The sequence below is a fragment of the Asterias rubens genome, chromosome 10, assembly GCF_902459465.1.
Source record: "Asterias rubens chromosome 10, eAstRub1.3, whole genome shotgun sequence".
Lineage (NCBI taxonomy): Eukaryota > Metazoa > Echinodermata > Asteroidea > Forcipulatida > Asteriidae > Asterias > Asterias rubens.
Window position 1 is genome coordinate 6,803,241 of NC_047071.1, and position 16,004 is coordinate 6,819,244.

The 16,004-nt window shown below is 44.1% G+C and overlaps 1 protein-coding gene across 2 annotated transcripts in view; it reads left to right on the forward strand.

Annotated features, from left to right (window-relative positions):
• Positions 1-16,004, forward strand: part of LOC117295423 (phosphatidylinositol 3-kinase catalytic subunit type 3-like) — an 82,246-nt gene that overhangs the window by 21,666 nt on the left and 44,576 nt on the right. For both annotated transcript variants that reach the window (XM_033778071.1, XM_033778072.1), the window contains exons 3-4: positions 4,460-4,576; positions 15,491-15,757. In XM_033778071.1, the coding sequence (XP_033633962.1) occupies positions 4,460-4,576; positions 15,491-15,757 (384 nt within the window). The remainder of the gene's footprint in view (positions 1-4,459; positions 4,577-15,490; positions 15,758-16,004) is intronic.

Below are 16,004 nucleotides of genomic sequence, written 5' to 3' on the forward strand. Positions count from 1 at the left end.
GACCCCGGCCCTACCGGACTCCGCGGCAGACAAGCTGACCGCAGACAGGGGGTCAACCTCTTCCAGACTTCCCTTCACCGACAAAGCGCGGGGGAAGACTGAGGAAGTAGCCAGGAAGATAGACTCAGCATCGCGCTTTGGCATGCGCACATCGTCTTTTTTGCTTCTCTTGTCCGAGTACCTCACGCTTGCCGGCGATGAGGACTCGACGATCCCAGCGGACATGATGGTGGCGGCCCTCCATTGCCTGGATAATGGCCTGCGCACTGTCCTAGATCAATTTACGAGAGTATCCACCCTAGCAGCATCTGCCCGTAGGGCAAACGTCCTAGACGCTCTGTTCCTTCCGTCCGTCGGGGCTCGCAAACGACTTGATGCGCTCCCCCTAACGGGACGAGACCTGTTTGGAGGGAAATTCCAGGAGTCTATGGAGGCCAAAGCCAGGTGCCTCAAGGCCACAGAGAAAATCAACTTAAGGAAGCCGCGGCCCTCCGTACCGGCGGCAAGGAAAGGCAAGCAAGCCTCCTTTGTGATTTCACGTAGGCGCCCACAGAGACCCGCCCGTGACGGTTTTCGTGGGAACCAAGGACCGCCGAACGCACGCACGCCGGCCCAAGGCCAACAGCGGGCCCAGTCGGGCCGTGGTTTTCGTGCGCCCGCCCCCCGGTATCCCGGGGCGTGCAGAAGTGACTTCCCGGTCTCCAGGCGACCTCCTGCCGACGGACCCGTGGGGGCCGCCTTCAGGAATTTTTTGGGTCCTGGGCTCAGATCACGTCCGACAGATGGGTCCTCGAGATGATCGAGTGCTGCTACGCACTCGAGTTCACGAGGACCCCCCCCCCCCCCCCCCCCCCCGTCAGACATGCTGGTACGGCCAACGCCCACCCCGTCCGACCCTCTCAAGCGCCGTGCCCTCGAAGGGGAGATCAGTTCCCTTCTCCTCAAACGGGCAATACGCGTTGTCCCCGACCAGGGGACACGGACGGGGTTCATGTCCACTTTCTTCTTAGTTCCCAAGAAGGAGGCGGACACTTGGCGACCGATCCTGAATTTAAAGCCCCTAAACCGATTTATCCGATTTAAACCGATTTAAACCGATTTAAGCGCTTCCGCATGGAAACGCTGCGGGCAATCCTCGAATCAATCGATACGGCTGCATGGGGGGCGAGCTTGGACCTTCGGGACGCTTACCTCCACGTCCCCATCAGGGCCGAACACCGCAAATTTCTGCGCTTCCTCTACAACGGAACGCTATACGAATTTGTTGTACTCCCCTTCGGACTGTCAACCTCCCCTCGGGTTTTCACCCGAGTGGTACAGGCGATCGGGGCAGCACTTCGGAGACGACTGCTGATTTTCCAATACCTCACACGTGGTCGAGTGTTCCGCCCGCCCCGACCATCAGCGACCGTCGTCACCGACGCGTCTCTGTACGGCTGGGGGGCGACCCTCGACCCCCATCAGATAGCGGGGGTGTGGGGCGCGGAACACCACTCGACCCACATCAACGTCCTGGAAATGCTGGCGGTCCGGAATGCCCTCCAGCACTTCCGGGCACAGTTAGTGGGGCAGGCCAACCTGGTGCGCTCCGACAACGCTACAGTGGTAGCGTATATCAATCACCAGGGGGGCACCCGGTCGGCCCGGCTGTGTGCACTAGCCTGGGACCTAATCCACTGGTGCATACAGCAGGGGATCGCCCTGTCGGCGGTGTACATCCCGGGGAAAGAGAATGTCACGGCCCACGCTCTCTCCCGGGGCTGGATCGTCCCGACAGAGTGGTCCCTCCGCCCCTGTGTGGCCCAGTCGCTCTTCCTGCTTATCGACCGGCCTCATGTGGATCTGTTCGCCTCTCGGACGAACAATCAACTGCCGATCTACTGCGCCAGGGGTCCCGACCCCGGGGCATGGCGGATCGACGCTCTGACTATGCGATGGGAGGGGCTGTTGGCATGCGCCTACCCGCCCATCTCCCTCATTCCACGGGTGCTGACAAAGATCGAGCAGGATCATTGCAAAGTTATCTTGATCGCCCCTTTTTGGTCCCGACAGCCCTGGTTCCCTCGGCTGGTCAGGCTCCTGGTGCACAGGCCGGTGGTTCTCCCACAACGCCCGGACCTCATATACCAGCCCGGGTCCGGAGTGGTTCATCCGACTCCGAGGGACCTGCACCTGACGTGCTGGGTGCTGTCACAAGATCCCTCAGAGCAGCGGGCCTTTCGAGAGGGGCTGCGGAAGTTGTCGCCCAGTCCCGAAGGGCCTCGACCCGAAGAGTTTATGACTGCCGACTACGCCATTTCTTTAAATGGTGTAGGTGGCGAGCTATTCATCCCGCCGATACTTCTGTAGAGGAAGTCGGGGATTTCCTCCTATATCTTTTTGATAGCGGACTGGCAACGGCCACGGTGAAAAATTACCGGTCGCAGCAGTCCACGGAGGATTCGCCGATGGCTCGACGGTCTCGGATAACCGGGCGATTGGGCAGCTGACTAAGGGGATGTTTGTCACCCGTCCCCCTGTGCGCAAACTGGTCCCATCCTGGGACCTCTTTAGCGTGCTGTCAGCACTGACAAAACCCCCGTTCGAACCACTGAGTGGGGCCACGTTGCTACATCTAACGGTCAAAGTGGCCTTTTTGGTGGCGGTCGCTACGTCTCGCCGACGTAGCGAGCTCCACTCCCTTACAGTGGCAGCCGCTCCACTCCCTTACAGTGGCAGCGGGGCACATCCGGTGGGAACCCGGAGGAGTCCGCCTGATCCCTACGGCGGGTTTTTGGCCAAGAACCAATCCGGTTCTTTCGACCTTAAAGCCTTTTCGGCGGTTGTGGCGGACAAACTTTGGTGCCCGGTACGGGCGCTAAAGTGGTACATCGATCGCACAAAGTCACTCCGAACCGGCCACGAACAGCTGTTCGTGTCCACGGTTCCACCATTCCGACCAGCAGCCTGCGATACAATCGCGCGTTGGATAGTTACAGCCATCCGCTCGGTGCCAGGCGGATGGCCAGCGACCGATGCGTCAGTTCATGCCCACGAGGTACGGGGAGTGTCGGCCTCATGGGCTTTCTTTAAAGGGGTCTCCATGAGTGACATAACAAGGGCGGCCTCCTGGAAGAGCCCGTCCACGTTCTCTGACTGCTACCTGAAGGACGTTCTACAGGTGGATGGGAGAACGGGTAGAGCGGTGTTACAGGCGGCCAGCCAAGCCTAACGGCCGCGAAGCGTTCTCTGAATTTTGAGCGCGTCTTTGCAAATTAGTGTGAGTCTAGGCAAATTAGTAATTCGACTCTACCGGTAAGTAGAGTGAAGTAGACTCCCCCCCCCCCCACCCCCACAGTAGTGTGGATGGGGTCTACGAACGAATACTTCGTAGAGTATCGCTCCCTCCTTCCCCACATACTCGGTCCTTGGGTGCTTACATTTAGTAGGGCTCATCGAAAAGAGGACGACTCCGTGACGGGCATGTCGCGGGGCGTTATGGGTAGGACGGTGGAGGGCGCTATTGTGTGTGAAAGTCTTAGCATTTTTGCCTCGCGGCATAGGGAATATGCAAATTAGTCATTCGACTCTTCCGGTAAGTATTCGTTCCTAGACCCCATCCACACTACTGTGGGGGGGGGGGGGGATTTCACTGCAAATGTTGGATGAGACTTTAATATCAGTAAAATAGAATGACAAAACCAACATTACTTGATCAAATCATTTCTGATTGTACTACTTTCATGTTGGCAACATTCTTCAACATTTGTTTGTCATCCATTTTTTCCACGGTTATGTTGGCAATTGTTGCTTTGGCATCCTGAATTGCTTTTTATTTGACTCAAAGCAGAGGATATTTTTGGATGATTTTGACCAAAGCTGCACTCTCTTGTTGATCCCATTTTGACAGTTTGATCACCACTCTACTGTGCATCCTTTTTGGAAATTGTGTGGGAGAAGCACACCTGCTTCTACTAAGCTCCACATTTTAGGCATGCTTCAACGCACATAAATAACGCTTTGTTTAAAGTCACCTGGAAAAAAAAAAAAAATTCAAACATAAGAGTTTATGTTTTTTTAAGAGTTTATAGTAACAATAAAACAATTTGTGTAGTAATTGTTTGTCACAATTTATATGTTTAAAAAATAGTTAAAGTTGTTTGGGGGTTGACTTGTAGTCAAAGCAGAAAGTCATTTAAATGTTTTTAAGCATTTGCTTTTGCTCCAGCTTCTGCTTGACTAACTTTTGCTTTTGCTTGTTTTTATGAATTCCGCCCATTAAGTTTATCATGCTGTTTTCCTAGCTGTATCTATTGTAGTACATGTACAGTAGATTTTCTTGATTAGTGGACACTGATATTGTTATATTTTTTAAAGTTTTTTTATCTGATGACTGGTCAGTTTTCTACCATTAACACATTTTTTTATTACATATCTTCACCTTTATGACAACCTGTTATGCTAATTTATTTACCACTAGGGTGGGCAAGAAGGACTCAGGTATAGGACTCTACTTATTAGGCAGCATGGACTGACAAATCAAATTTTGAAACTCATGAAGCAAGTTGCAAGAGAGAGTGGAAACAGGAAGAAAAAGGTAAAGTTAAATATCTTGAACTGTTTGCTATTTTAATTTAACTAACAATACAGGTTGTGAGTGGGTCGAGGGGTCACAAGCAGCGATTCAATCCTTCATTTAAAAATGCCTTTGGGAATAAGGTTTGGGAATAAGGTTTACCACCAAATAAAGATACATTACCCTGCCACAACAAAGCGTGATTACAGTTGTATCCAGTATTTAGATGCGTCTGTTATTCTAGATTCTTTTTTGCCAATAGAGGGCACTCACTTGGATCCCTTCTGGGGGTGCTTTTTCTCAAATATACTGCTATACCTCTGTAACCCAGTTGTTCTACCATCTAGACTCCTGATCTTCCAAGTATGTTAGGCCGGAAGAGTATTTTCATTCTTTATTTTTTTTTTTCCACATCTTGTCCACTTCAGGGACTCCCTTACCTGTTAAACCTAAAATTGTATATTTGCTCTAGCCATAGGCTTTCACTAGATTCTTTTTTACCACACCACAACAGCGCCCTAAAGAGCCCATACGTTCCCTATGCCCTGTCCCCATGCTTTGGATAACTTGACCTCTTTCTCTAGTGTTCGACCTGAACGGACATGTTTGGATTTCCGTCTTTGAGCGTATAAGCTTTCAGATTCTCTGTTTTTTTGTAAAGTTTTATAAGGACAAGAGTATACTGTACAAAGTTTGTATCGTCTTTATTATTAATTTATCTTTACCGTTTTCGTTTTATTCGCTCGTAACATAAGAAACTTCGAGTGAAAAAAAAAAAAAAAAAAAAAAAAAAACCTTGAACAAATTTGAGCAGATTCCACTGGGAGAGATATTTCTGTTTCCTTTACCGAGGAGGATCCTACACCTGACCAAGAAGCCCGCCAGTTGTTCAAAAAACGCACCGGCCCTGCTGAGTCTAGGGCCCAGTCCTTCCCAGTCCTCCCTGTAGACCGCCTCTGCGCTGACCGTATTGAGGTTATCGCAGGGGTTAAGAAATGGCACCCTATGGCTAAATGTGATGTCCGTCATTTTCGGGTTCCGAGGAATGACTTTGACAAGTTTCTTGCGGTTCCAACCTTACCTGACGCAGCACGTGACAAAATAGCTGCCGACTCCGGTGGGCGTTCCTCCCTCAGGTCCCCGTTCTCAAGTAAGGGACGCAATACACTGGAAGACACCCTCGTCAAGGTAGACGAGGCCTCCAGAGTTGGCTCTCGGATCAAAGATTCTTGTCTTCCAAAAAAAGGCAATATACGTACTGTGTCACCAAGGAGGACTTACTCCGAAATACAGCAGAGAATGGCGCCCAATCCTAACCTAAGGCCGCTAAACAAGTTCATATGTCTCGCCGACGTAGCGACCGCCACTCCCTTACAGTGGCGGCGGGGCACATCCGGTGGGAACCCGGAGGAGTCCACCTGATCCCTACGGCGGGGTTTTTAGCCAAGAACCAGTCTGGTTCTTTCGAACCTCCAGATATTTTCGTTCCCGACCTTAAAACCTTTTCGGCGGTCACAGAGGACAAACTTTGGTGGCTGGTACGGGCGCTAAAGTGGTACATCGATCACACAAAGTCACTCCGAACCGGCCACGAGCAGCTGTTTGTGTCCACGGTTCACCCATTCAGACCAGCATCCCGCGATTGAATCGCGCGTGCGATAGTTACAGCCATCCGCTCGGTGCCGGGCGGATGGCCAGCGACCGATGGTCCAGTTCATGCCCACGAGGTATGGGGGGTGTCGGCCTCATTGGCTTTCTTTCAAGGGGTCTCCATGAGTGACATAACAAGGGCGGCCTCCTGGAAGAGCCCGTCCACGTTCTCTGACTGCTACCTGAAGGACGTTCTACAGGTGGATGGGAGAGCGGGTAGAGCGGTGTTGCAGGCGGCCAGCCAAGCTGCAAAGCCAGAACAGGCTCCACCTCGTCAGTCACCTGTTTAGGTGAGTTTTTCCACGGTAATACAGTGTTAACAATACTTATAATGTTTTGCTCACCCGTGGGACGACACCCCCTGTACGTTTTGGACATGGACCACTATCGGGCCTAACGGCCGCGAAGCGTTCTCTGAATAATTTGGGCGCGCCGGGGTCCTACGCCCCCCGTAAGACATGCAGTAGCACCGCGTATAACCACCGCCTTTCCTCGGTGCGAGTCTATGCAAATTAGTAATTCGACTCTACCGGTAAGTAGAGTGAAGTAGACCCCCAACCCCCCCCCCCCACAGTAGTGTGGATGGGGTCTACGAACGAATACTTACCGGTAGAGTATCCCTCCCTCCTTCCCCACATACTTCTTTCCTTGGGTGCTTACCTTCAGTAGGGCTCATCGAAAAGTGGACGACTCCGTGACGGGCATGTCGCGGGACGTTATGGGTAGGACGGTGGAGGGCGCTATTGTGTGTAAAAGTCTTAGCATTTCTGCCTCGCGGCATAGGGAATATGCAAATTAGTAATTCGACTCTACCGGTAAGTATTCGTTCGTAGACCCCATCCACACTACTGTGGGGGGGGGGGGAGTTTCTCGGTTACCGCAAAATTTACAGTTGGTTTGCAATCTTTTGCCCCATGTCTTAAGATTTGTAAAGGTTGGCAGGAAGTCAATTGAAGCACGGACGGCAAAACTCAAGACACCCCTTGGAAGATCATAAATTATGGATTTCCAAGTTAAGTCAGCATTTTCCGCCTCACTAAGCTTCAGAAGATTGCCCTGTTGGACGAGCGGTTTGATGTAATTTCGCCAAAATACAACACGGTCGGTGGTTACAAGATCTTTGACCATTTGTTTGAATCTTGGCCAATCCATTTTACTCTGAATCTCGGCAGTAACTTGATTGTATTTTTCGTGCCAACGACTCGAACCGTGTTTATAATTTTTCCGCTTCCATTTTGACTCCCTGGCAACCTTACACTTGAGAGTATGAACTACACGACCATCAGCTTTAACCATGCATCGGGCATAAGCCAGTGTATGTGATTCCATGTATATGTCAGAAAGACGTGGTATATTAAGTCCGTCTGGGCTATGGATCACAGCTGGGGTTTGGCCTTTTGATGAAAGACTGAGCATAGCCTTGATAGTATTGGTATGGAAATGATCAAGTTTTTCCAGCTGAGTATCAGTGAGTTCATGGACAGTCAACATGTATCTCAGAGATGGGGTGGCATGCCGAGTATAGACCTTTAGTTTAAACTCATCCCGAATCATACACTTATGGATGTTTTCAATGATACCTTCAAGTTTGGTTTGAAAAATATCATGAATTTCCTTGGATTTACCCTTAAATGTGATATTACTACCTGGCGCATCCTTCAGGGACTTAAGGATAACATCACCAATAGCAAAGGTACACGCTTCAGCTTTGCCACCACGGATGGAGATGGACTTGCATTTGACCGGCTTAAGTGTGAGCCCCATAGATTGAGTGATATCATGGATTTCGTTCATGAATTTTTGATGTCTTCTTTTGTCAGACGTAGTGAGACAGAAATCATTGGCATGGAAGGGTTATGTAACGACATCCCTCTAGATCATAACCATATTTTTTTCTTGCGACTTAAGGTGTTGCACAATCGGATTAAAGACCGTCAAGAAGATTCGGGACAAAGGATCGCCTTGAAAAACTCCTCGTTTGAATGGGAAGGGATCTGACACCCACCCTGGTCCCCGTACTTGACCATTTAATCTAGAATACAGAGTATTAACACATTTACAAATAGAGTCAGGAATACCATTTCTCTCAAGTGTGTGGTTGATAAGGTTGTGCTCTGAGCCGAATGCGTCAGCCAAGTCGAAAAAAGTCACATGTATTGTCTTTTTCTTATTTCTCGCACTTGCAATGAGTTAATTCATGACGAACAAGTGCTCTATGCACCCATTGATGCCCTTTAGGAATGCTTTTTGTGCACTAGAGTCGAGCAAGTCGTACGTAACATATACGATGAGATCCTTTGTGACAAGATTTGATGAACAAGTTTCCCCACATATGTACCCCTCTGTTTAAATGGCAGTGCTCTCAACCAAACAAAGAGTTGTAAATTCTTAGGTATTAATATTGATGAGAACTTGTCCTGGAAAAAACACATAGATGTTTTAACCACCAAAATCTCAAAAAATGTTGGTATTATGAATAGATTGAAATATTTTCTACCGCAAAAGATTTTGTTAACTTTATACAATGCATTCATTCTTTCATATTTAAATTACGCAATATTATCCTGGGGTCACGGAAAGGCACTATGTAACAAACTTTTACTACTGCAAAAGAAAGCCGTTAGAATTATTACAAAAGCCAATTATCTTTCTCATTCAGCTCCTATATTTGCCGAACTTAAATTGCTCAAATTTAATGACCTGTATCGTCTGAACTTGGGTAAATTCATGTTCAAGAACAAATACCGAAATAATAAAATGTTTACTTTAGCTTCATCAATACATTCCTATGGTACTCGTAAAGCATTGAAGGGGGATCTGTATGTCAATCACAATAGAACTTCAATTCATAAAAATAGCGTTGTGCAACGAGGAGTAGAATATTGGAATAGTCTTCCCATACATTTTAAGCAACCTTCTACAATCAGTACATTTTCAAGAAAACTTAAACACTACTTGCTAGATACTTATCTGTAATGCCATCAAACTCTAATGTTGTTCTTTTTAATCGTTTGCTGTGTTTGGTCTCAGCTGTCAGCTTGTGTATACCTGTGTGTCTGTTTTGTCTCTCAAATAGGGAATACTTTGGTACAATTTAATCGGCAATAACTCTACCTGTATTTTCGAACAAACTACAAAAACTGCTACTCAAATGCATATTCCTTATAACCCTATAATTCATGACTTTAATAGTACGAGTCCATTTAATGATGACTCGCCTTTGTGTTGTTTGTAGGCCTACACCTATCGTCTGACCATGTTGTCCCTTGTCTTTGTCTTTGTTTGTGTTCCTTAGTAGTATCATGTTTGTCTGTCAATAGGTTAGGGCACAAAAGCATTTTGCTTAACCTTACACCTAAATGTTGTCTTTAAATTACTACTTGTTAATTTTTTTTTTTTTTTTGAAGTATTGTGTACCTAATCATACCTCATACTATATTGCTTGTTTTAATTATGACATAAATGTACGTTATTGTATTATTGTTTTGTATGACAGCATTGAAATAAATGTATTGAATAGTATTATCACACATGACATCAGTGCGATCATCCGGAAGTTTTGAGGATCGGTTGTATCACCTGCCGCTTAGGCTGGAGTGATGTCCCCTGAAGAGACTTCGAAATGCAGTGGACCAAGAAGTGCCTTCACCTCTTGGTTGTATTGTGTCCAAGCATTCGGTGTTAAGTTCGTAGCTCAAACACAATGCGGCTTTCACACGGAACAATAGCTACAAAATAGAACAAAATCTACCTTGTACAGTTCCGAAAGATAAGTTTGAGTTCAGCGCAATCCTGGTGTTACTAGAAAACCTTAAAAACAATTAAAGCTTATTGAACCTTAAAACAATTAAAGCTTCCTAATATCCATTTTGTTTCTGCATTATAATACTCAGACGGCGTTTCATCCCTATCATCAACAGCATCGTCAAGGGTGGATCAAGACAAGAAGTTTAAGGGGAGGGGTGGGGGTTGGGGTTTGTGAGTGTGGTTACATCTGTAGTATTAAGGATGGAGCCTGCTATAAAGCAGTCACTTAAGGGCCTGGGAAAAATTTGCATTCTAGATCCTCTGTAGTGCAATCTGAGGCCAATAAAATAAACAAAAATAAACCTTCTAATAATACTATAGAGCTGTATAATAATGTTTTAATTGTTTTTTTTTAACCTGTTATCTTGAATATGTTGAAGAGAACTGCAGCTGGCAAAGATGTTTTTCCCACGTATGGCTTCACTGGGACACCACACTTTTTGTGACATAATTGATAAATAATAATGATAAATTATAGAATCGCAGGATTTAGCCTATATGTGACCCACTCTGTGAAAATGAGTCACATGTTACCCAATGCAATATTAAGTTATGGACAGTTTAATGTGGAAAATGTTATATAAAAAATATAAAAAATTACCGTAATTTTTGGATTATAAACCGCGCGGCGTATAAACCGCACTTCCTCAAAATATACAAAAAAATATTTAGATGTCGGCGTATATGCCGCGCGGCGTATAAACCGTGATCAAAATAATAAAAAAAAAACATGAAAAAACTAACCTCAAAACACGGAAGTGAAGTACGCAAACCTGCTGCGTTATGGGTGATTTTTTATGAGTTATATTTTTGTTTTCATCAACAACCCTTTTCAAGAATTTGAGATTTGATGATCGGTTGTGTTGGCCATGTTTTGTGAACTTCTTTGGCAACAAACTCTCCGTGAATCAAAGATCGGTCGACAACGCACACCGAGAAATAGTTGAACTTTGCCCTGCATCGCATCGCCCTCTGTTGACAAAAGTTGTTCACGTTTGATTAGACTGGGCCCCGGGCCTCAAAGCGTGCAGCCGCTCTACTCGATCCGTCCGAAGTCTAGCCAAGATTTTATGAATGGAACTATCACCGGCCAATCAACAACGGCCAATCATCAAACGGCCAATCACCGCATGCGTGAACACTTAGGGGCCGTGCTTGTTTGCGGTCCTCTTTGTGGCGATGTGCAGTGACAGGCGGGCGGCACATCTGTCAGCCTTGTATAGTTGCCGCAATGTGGGAGTTGCGTCGTAATTAAAGTGGAAATGTATTGAAGTTTACACTATTGATCGTAATTGAAATGATCTATTATAGGATAGCATTCTTTTTGTAAGCTGGCAGCACCCCCTTTGCGGGACCACATAATTGTTTGTGTTGGATAATTATTGATGAAAGTCTAAAAATACGTTTATTATTGTGATACTGAAAAAATCCATTAACAATTTTAAAAATTGACAAAGTTTAATCCTATTTTATTTGTAGGTAAGTGAGTTCGTGTTGCTTGCAATAAAAATTAACTTCAGACGGTCCTTTTCAGGGCTACCACAACACAAACGAGAGTATTGTATATGACTGTTGTTTCTGTTTACAATCTATATAGGAACATTTTTTAAACATGCAAAATTCCTTTATAAAATATTAAAGAAATAACAATGGGGACGACTAAAGTTTTTCCCTCACTTTTATTGTATAGCGGTAGTAATGAAACAAAATGCGCTACCTTATTTTTTGCGTAATCACAAGGACAGGGGATTCACTTTTATTAAACATCGGAGTAGACAGGAAATAAGGTTGAAATGGGTCTTTCAATAAGGGAATTAAAGTAGGGTGGTTGGCCGGTGTTTCTCCCTCCCTTTTATTGTAGTCCCACAACGGGGATCCACACAACAGATTATTGCAACGACGGACGGGCGGACGGACGTAGCGTGTGTGTATGTGTGTATGTAGTAATGTATCATGCAGGGTGCACATTAAGCACATGTACACGCATGCGAGTTCGTAAAGCTAGCAATCTGTTAATTGCGCTGCTTAATCTCGAGATTGCACAACAGATGTTGGTGGCACCGTATTGAGCGATGTTCGCCGACGGGATGCGCTACGCCCTCGCATTTGCGCTGCCTGGAAATAAAATTCCCAATGTTACTGGACTCAACAATCAGGGCAGGTTGAAAAAGTTTTGTTTGATCCCCCCGGAGCGGCATAGTTCTTTGCGTACGCCCATTCACCTTTCTGCTGTTGCGGTGTGCGTGGTTGAGCTGAAGAAACGGCTGGCTGACACGAGTGTAGCCTGGATGTCTGACGTCAGTATATAAAGATCGTGGGAAAAATAGACAGGGGACAAGTCTATTTCGCTGAGACACGAGTATAGCTTGAATGTCTGACGTCAGCATGTAGAGATCGCTAGGAAAAATAGACGGGCACCAGTCTAGTCTAACCCGAGTTGCGCTGAGAGGGGGAGCTAGCTAGCTGAGGGCGGTTGATAACATTTTACAAAGGAAACATGGAATACAATTGTGGTGGGATTTTCAACAGGTTTTTGTCATCACACAGGCAGGTTTTTGTTCTCGTTTAAGAAAAAAAAAACATTATTTAGAATATTTTACAAACGATCTTTCTTTTTAAAAATGCCGTTTTTTCTCTTAAATATTTATACGTCGGCTTACAAGCCGCCCGGAGAATAAACCACAGGAGTTCAAAAAAATGTCAAAATCAACATATAAACCGCGGTTTATAATCCGAAAATTACGGTACTTAAAAAAAAATTACTTGTATTGGTTCTCCCAGCCTCAAAAAATCATTCACTTTCATTAATATGCCTTCAAATTCACTAGGGTTTCTTTTCAGCTCTTAATGCATTCAATTTCATTTAAGGGCATTCAAGACTTCACTTTGACCATTCTTAAGTTGAATTTCTACTTCACATTTACAAATGACGCATTCACTTTAGACTCACCGAAGCAAACATAATTTGCTGCTAGTTTGCGTTTTCTTGTTTCATTTATGTGCAACAAATTTCAACTTCTTTGCATTCAAAGTAAAGATGACTTATGGCTGTAAACAAAAAATGGAAATTATAGCTTCTTTACTGGCACATAAGTTGTCCTTAGTAAGAAGTGTTTCCTTGTATTTTGTCATTATTTACATCATGTGTTTTTGGCGAGCTGCTTTAGCAGTATGCGAGCCTATGTAATATCGATTTTGTCTGTCCGTCTGTCCGGCCGTCCGACCGTCAGTGCTCAGTGGAAATGTTAAAGTTTTTGGTTTAAGTTTCAATCTTTGAGTTGAGTTGTTTTTGGTATGTACAAGCCCAAGTGAGATTGTTATATATTTTGCCAGAATTTTGTTTGTATTTTTCAGCTATGTTTTCCAATAATGTTTTGAATAACTTTTTTAAAAGGTTTTTGGAAAAAAAAAATGTTTAAGGCTTTGGAATACAAACAATGTTTAATTTTTTTTTTCAGGCTCAAACATTGACATCTGGATTTTAAAGAACCAAACTCAAAATGAAATCTGAAAGTTTTGAAATAATTTGTTTAAACAAAAATAAATCTCTCTTTCACTGGTTTCAGTTGAATGAGCTGAAACAATAAAAACCCTAAATGGTCATTACTCCTTATTGCAATGATGTATTGACTTGAAACTTACATCAAATAATATTGCTTCTAACATATTGATGCATATGAAAAGAACAAACTCAAAGAGTGCATCACTGGTTCCAGTTGAATGAGCTGAAACAATGAACATCTTAAATGGTCATAACTCCTTTGTGCAATGACGTACTGACTTGAAACCTAAATCAAATATTGCTTCTTACATGTAAATTCACATGAAAATATAACTCAAAGAGTTTATTACTGGTTCAAGTTGAATTAACTAAAACAATGAAAACCTTAAAATGGTCATTACTCCTTATTGCAATGGTGTACAGATATAAAACTTAAATCAAATATTGCTGCTTACATGTAGAAAATATGAATAGATGAAAATCAAAGAGTCTATCATTGGTTCCAGTTGAATGAGCTGAAAACCTTAAATGGCCATTAATACTTGTCAATGTCTCCACCCCTTTGACCATCAGTTGATAAAATAATTGTTTTTTTCTGTCAGTCATTGGGTCTATCTGGCATTCGACAGCTCGCCATGGTATGTGCATACACATTTTACACATAGGCCTACACCACGTGTATTGAACTAGCGGTGCAGCAGAGTCACGCTCCATTGACCACCAATAGAGTGCGAAAAAGCTTCGCGTTCAATAGTCTTCGTTCGAGGCGTTTAAAATATATGTGTCCCTTACTGTGTTAGTCTACTCTACAGTCGTCAATATTTCATAAGTTCATATTTCCTCAACCACATAAGCTATTTTGACAATCTATACATCATATGAAAGGGCTTTACAAACTTTATTTTTGACAAAATAATTGATTTGAACATGCAATTCTCATCATTTTGATACCAAATTTGCATATATGTGATAAAAATTGACATGGTTAGCATATATTTTTACCAAAAAGGTGGCGTTTTACCCTAAAAATGTCAGATTTTAGTGGTTTCTGCCCTGACCACATGGTAAGTCCGATCGGGCTAAAAACTGGTGTGCATTCATTGCTCATAAGGACCTACACATGTACATGTGTACAAGCACAGCAATTTTTATCAAAATCAGAAGACATGAGGTAAAAATGTGCGTTGGTCTGATTTGTTCTGATGATCGACCAGGGCACTCGGTCGGCACCAGTATCTCGGCGCCAGATTCTGATGAATAAAACCGGATGTTAGAGCAATTGGGTTGCGTCTACTAACTCTGTGCTGCCTGAACACAAAGGGATTTTATTTAAGACCACCCCCCGCTGCTCGTAAAAGTTAAACCGGTTCGGGTCTATAAGTTAGTACGCTGTTAGTCTCAATGTAGCCCACGTCTCTTACATGATATGACATAGACTGCATTTTGTGTGCTACATTGGGAGTCAGTCTTGATGTTAAATATGAAGAGCCAGTGATTGACTCTTTACCTTAAGTGAGGGCTTAATGTAGAGGCACAATCTACATTTTGAGTGGGTACATTTGTGACAACCCGGTTTTTCTGTGGAGGATTCTGTTTGGAATGTACCTGCGGATGATTTCACAAATCGCTGGGAATGATCCTATACCGAGTTGCGATGAGTAACCCGTCCTAGGATGGGTTCAATTCGTCCTAAGTCTTCAGATAAGGAAATTAACTCGTCCTATGTTTAAGTCCTAAGATTAATCCTAAGTTAGGATGAGTTTGGTGAAATCGACGGGTGGGGGAAGTTTGGCCCTGACTAGGATTTCACCCATGTTTTTAGGGCGGCGGAATGCAACCATGGGGACCTCAGGATTGCTAAGTGTAACCTTAGCTGTTTGACTTTTAGTAATATGTTAATTTACTGATAACCAGTAATACCTTTTCTAACAAAATAGCTCACTATTACTTCTAATTTCATTTTTTTGTATTAATAGATTGAAAGATTACAGTTACTATTGAGTGATTCAGACACCAACAACTTCAACTTTGTGTCCTTCGATCCATTGCCATTGCCTCTACAACCTGAGGTAAAAGTTCAAGGAATTGTAGCGAAGAAGGCATCTATTTTTAAGAGTGCTCTGATGCCTAGTAAACTGACTTTTATGACCATAGAAGGAGAAGAATACACTATGATCTGCAAGAATGGTGATGACTTGAGACAAGATCAACTAATATTGCAGATGATAACCTTGATGGATAAGGTATGTACATTTACATTTTTTGGAAAAGAGTACATGTTGTTAATTGTTTAATTTTATTCAAACTGTTTAACTTGACATTCAACTTGTTATCTACAATATTTAAAATTGGGTCAGTTTATTATAGTCACAAATGACTTGTCAAAGGACGTCCAGTTGAAAATCTTGAAAAGGTGAGGCACTTTATGTCACAATGCATCAATAACAAGATGTGTGTTCAAGAGACAAGTCTTTTCCAGTATTGTGGTGG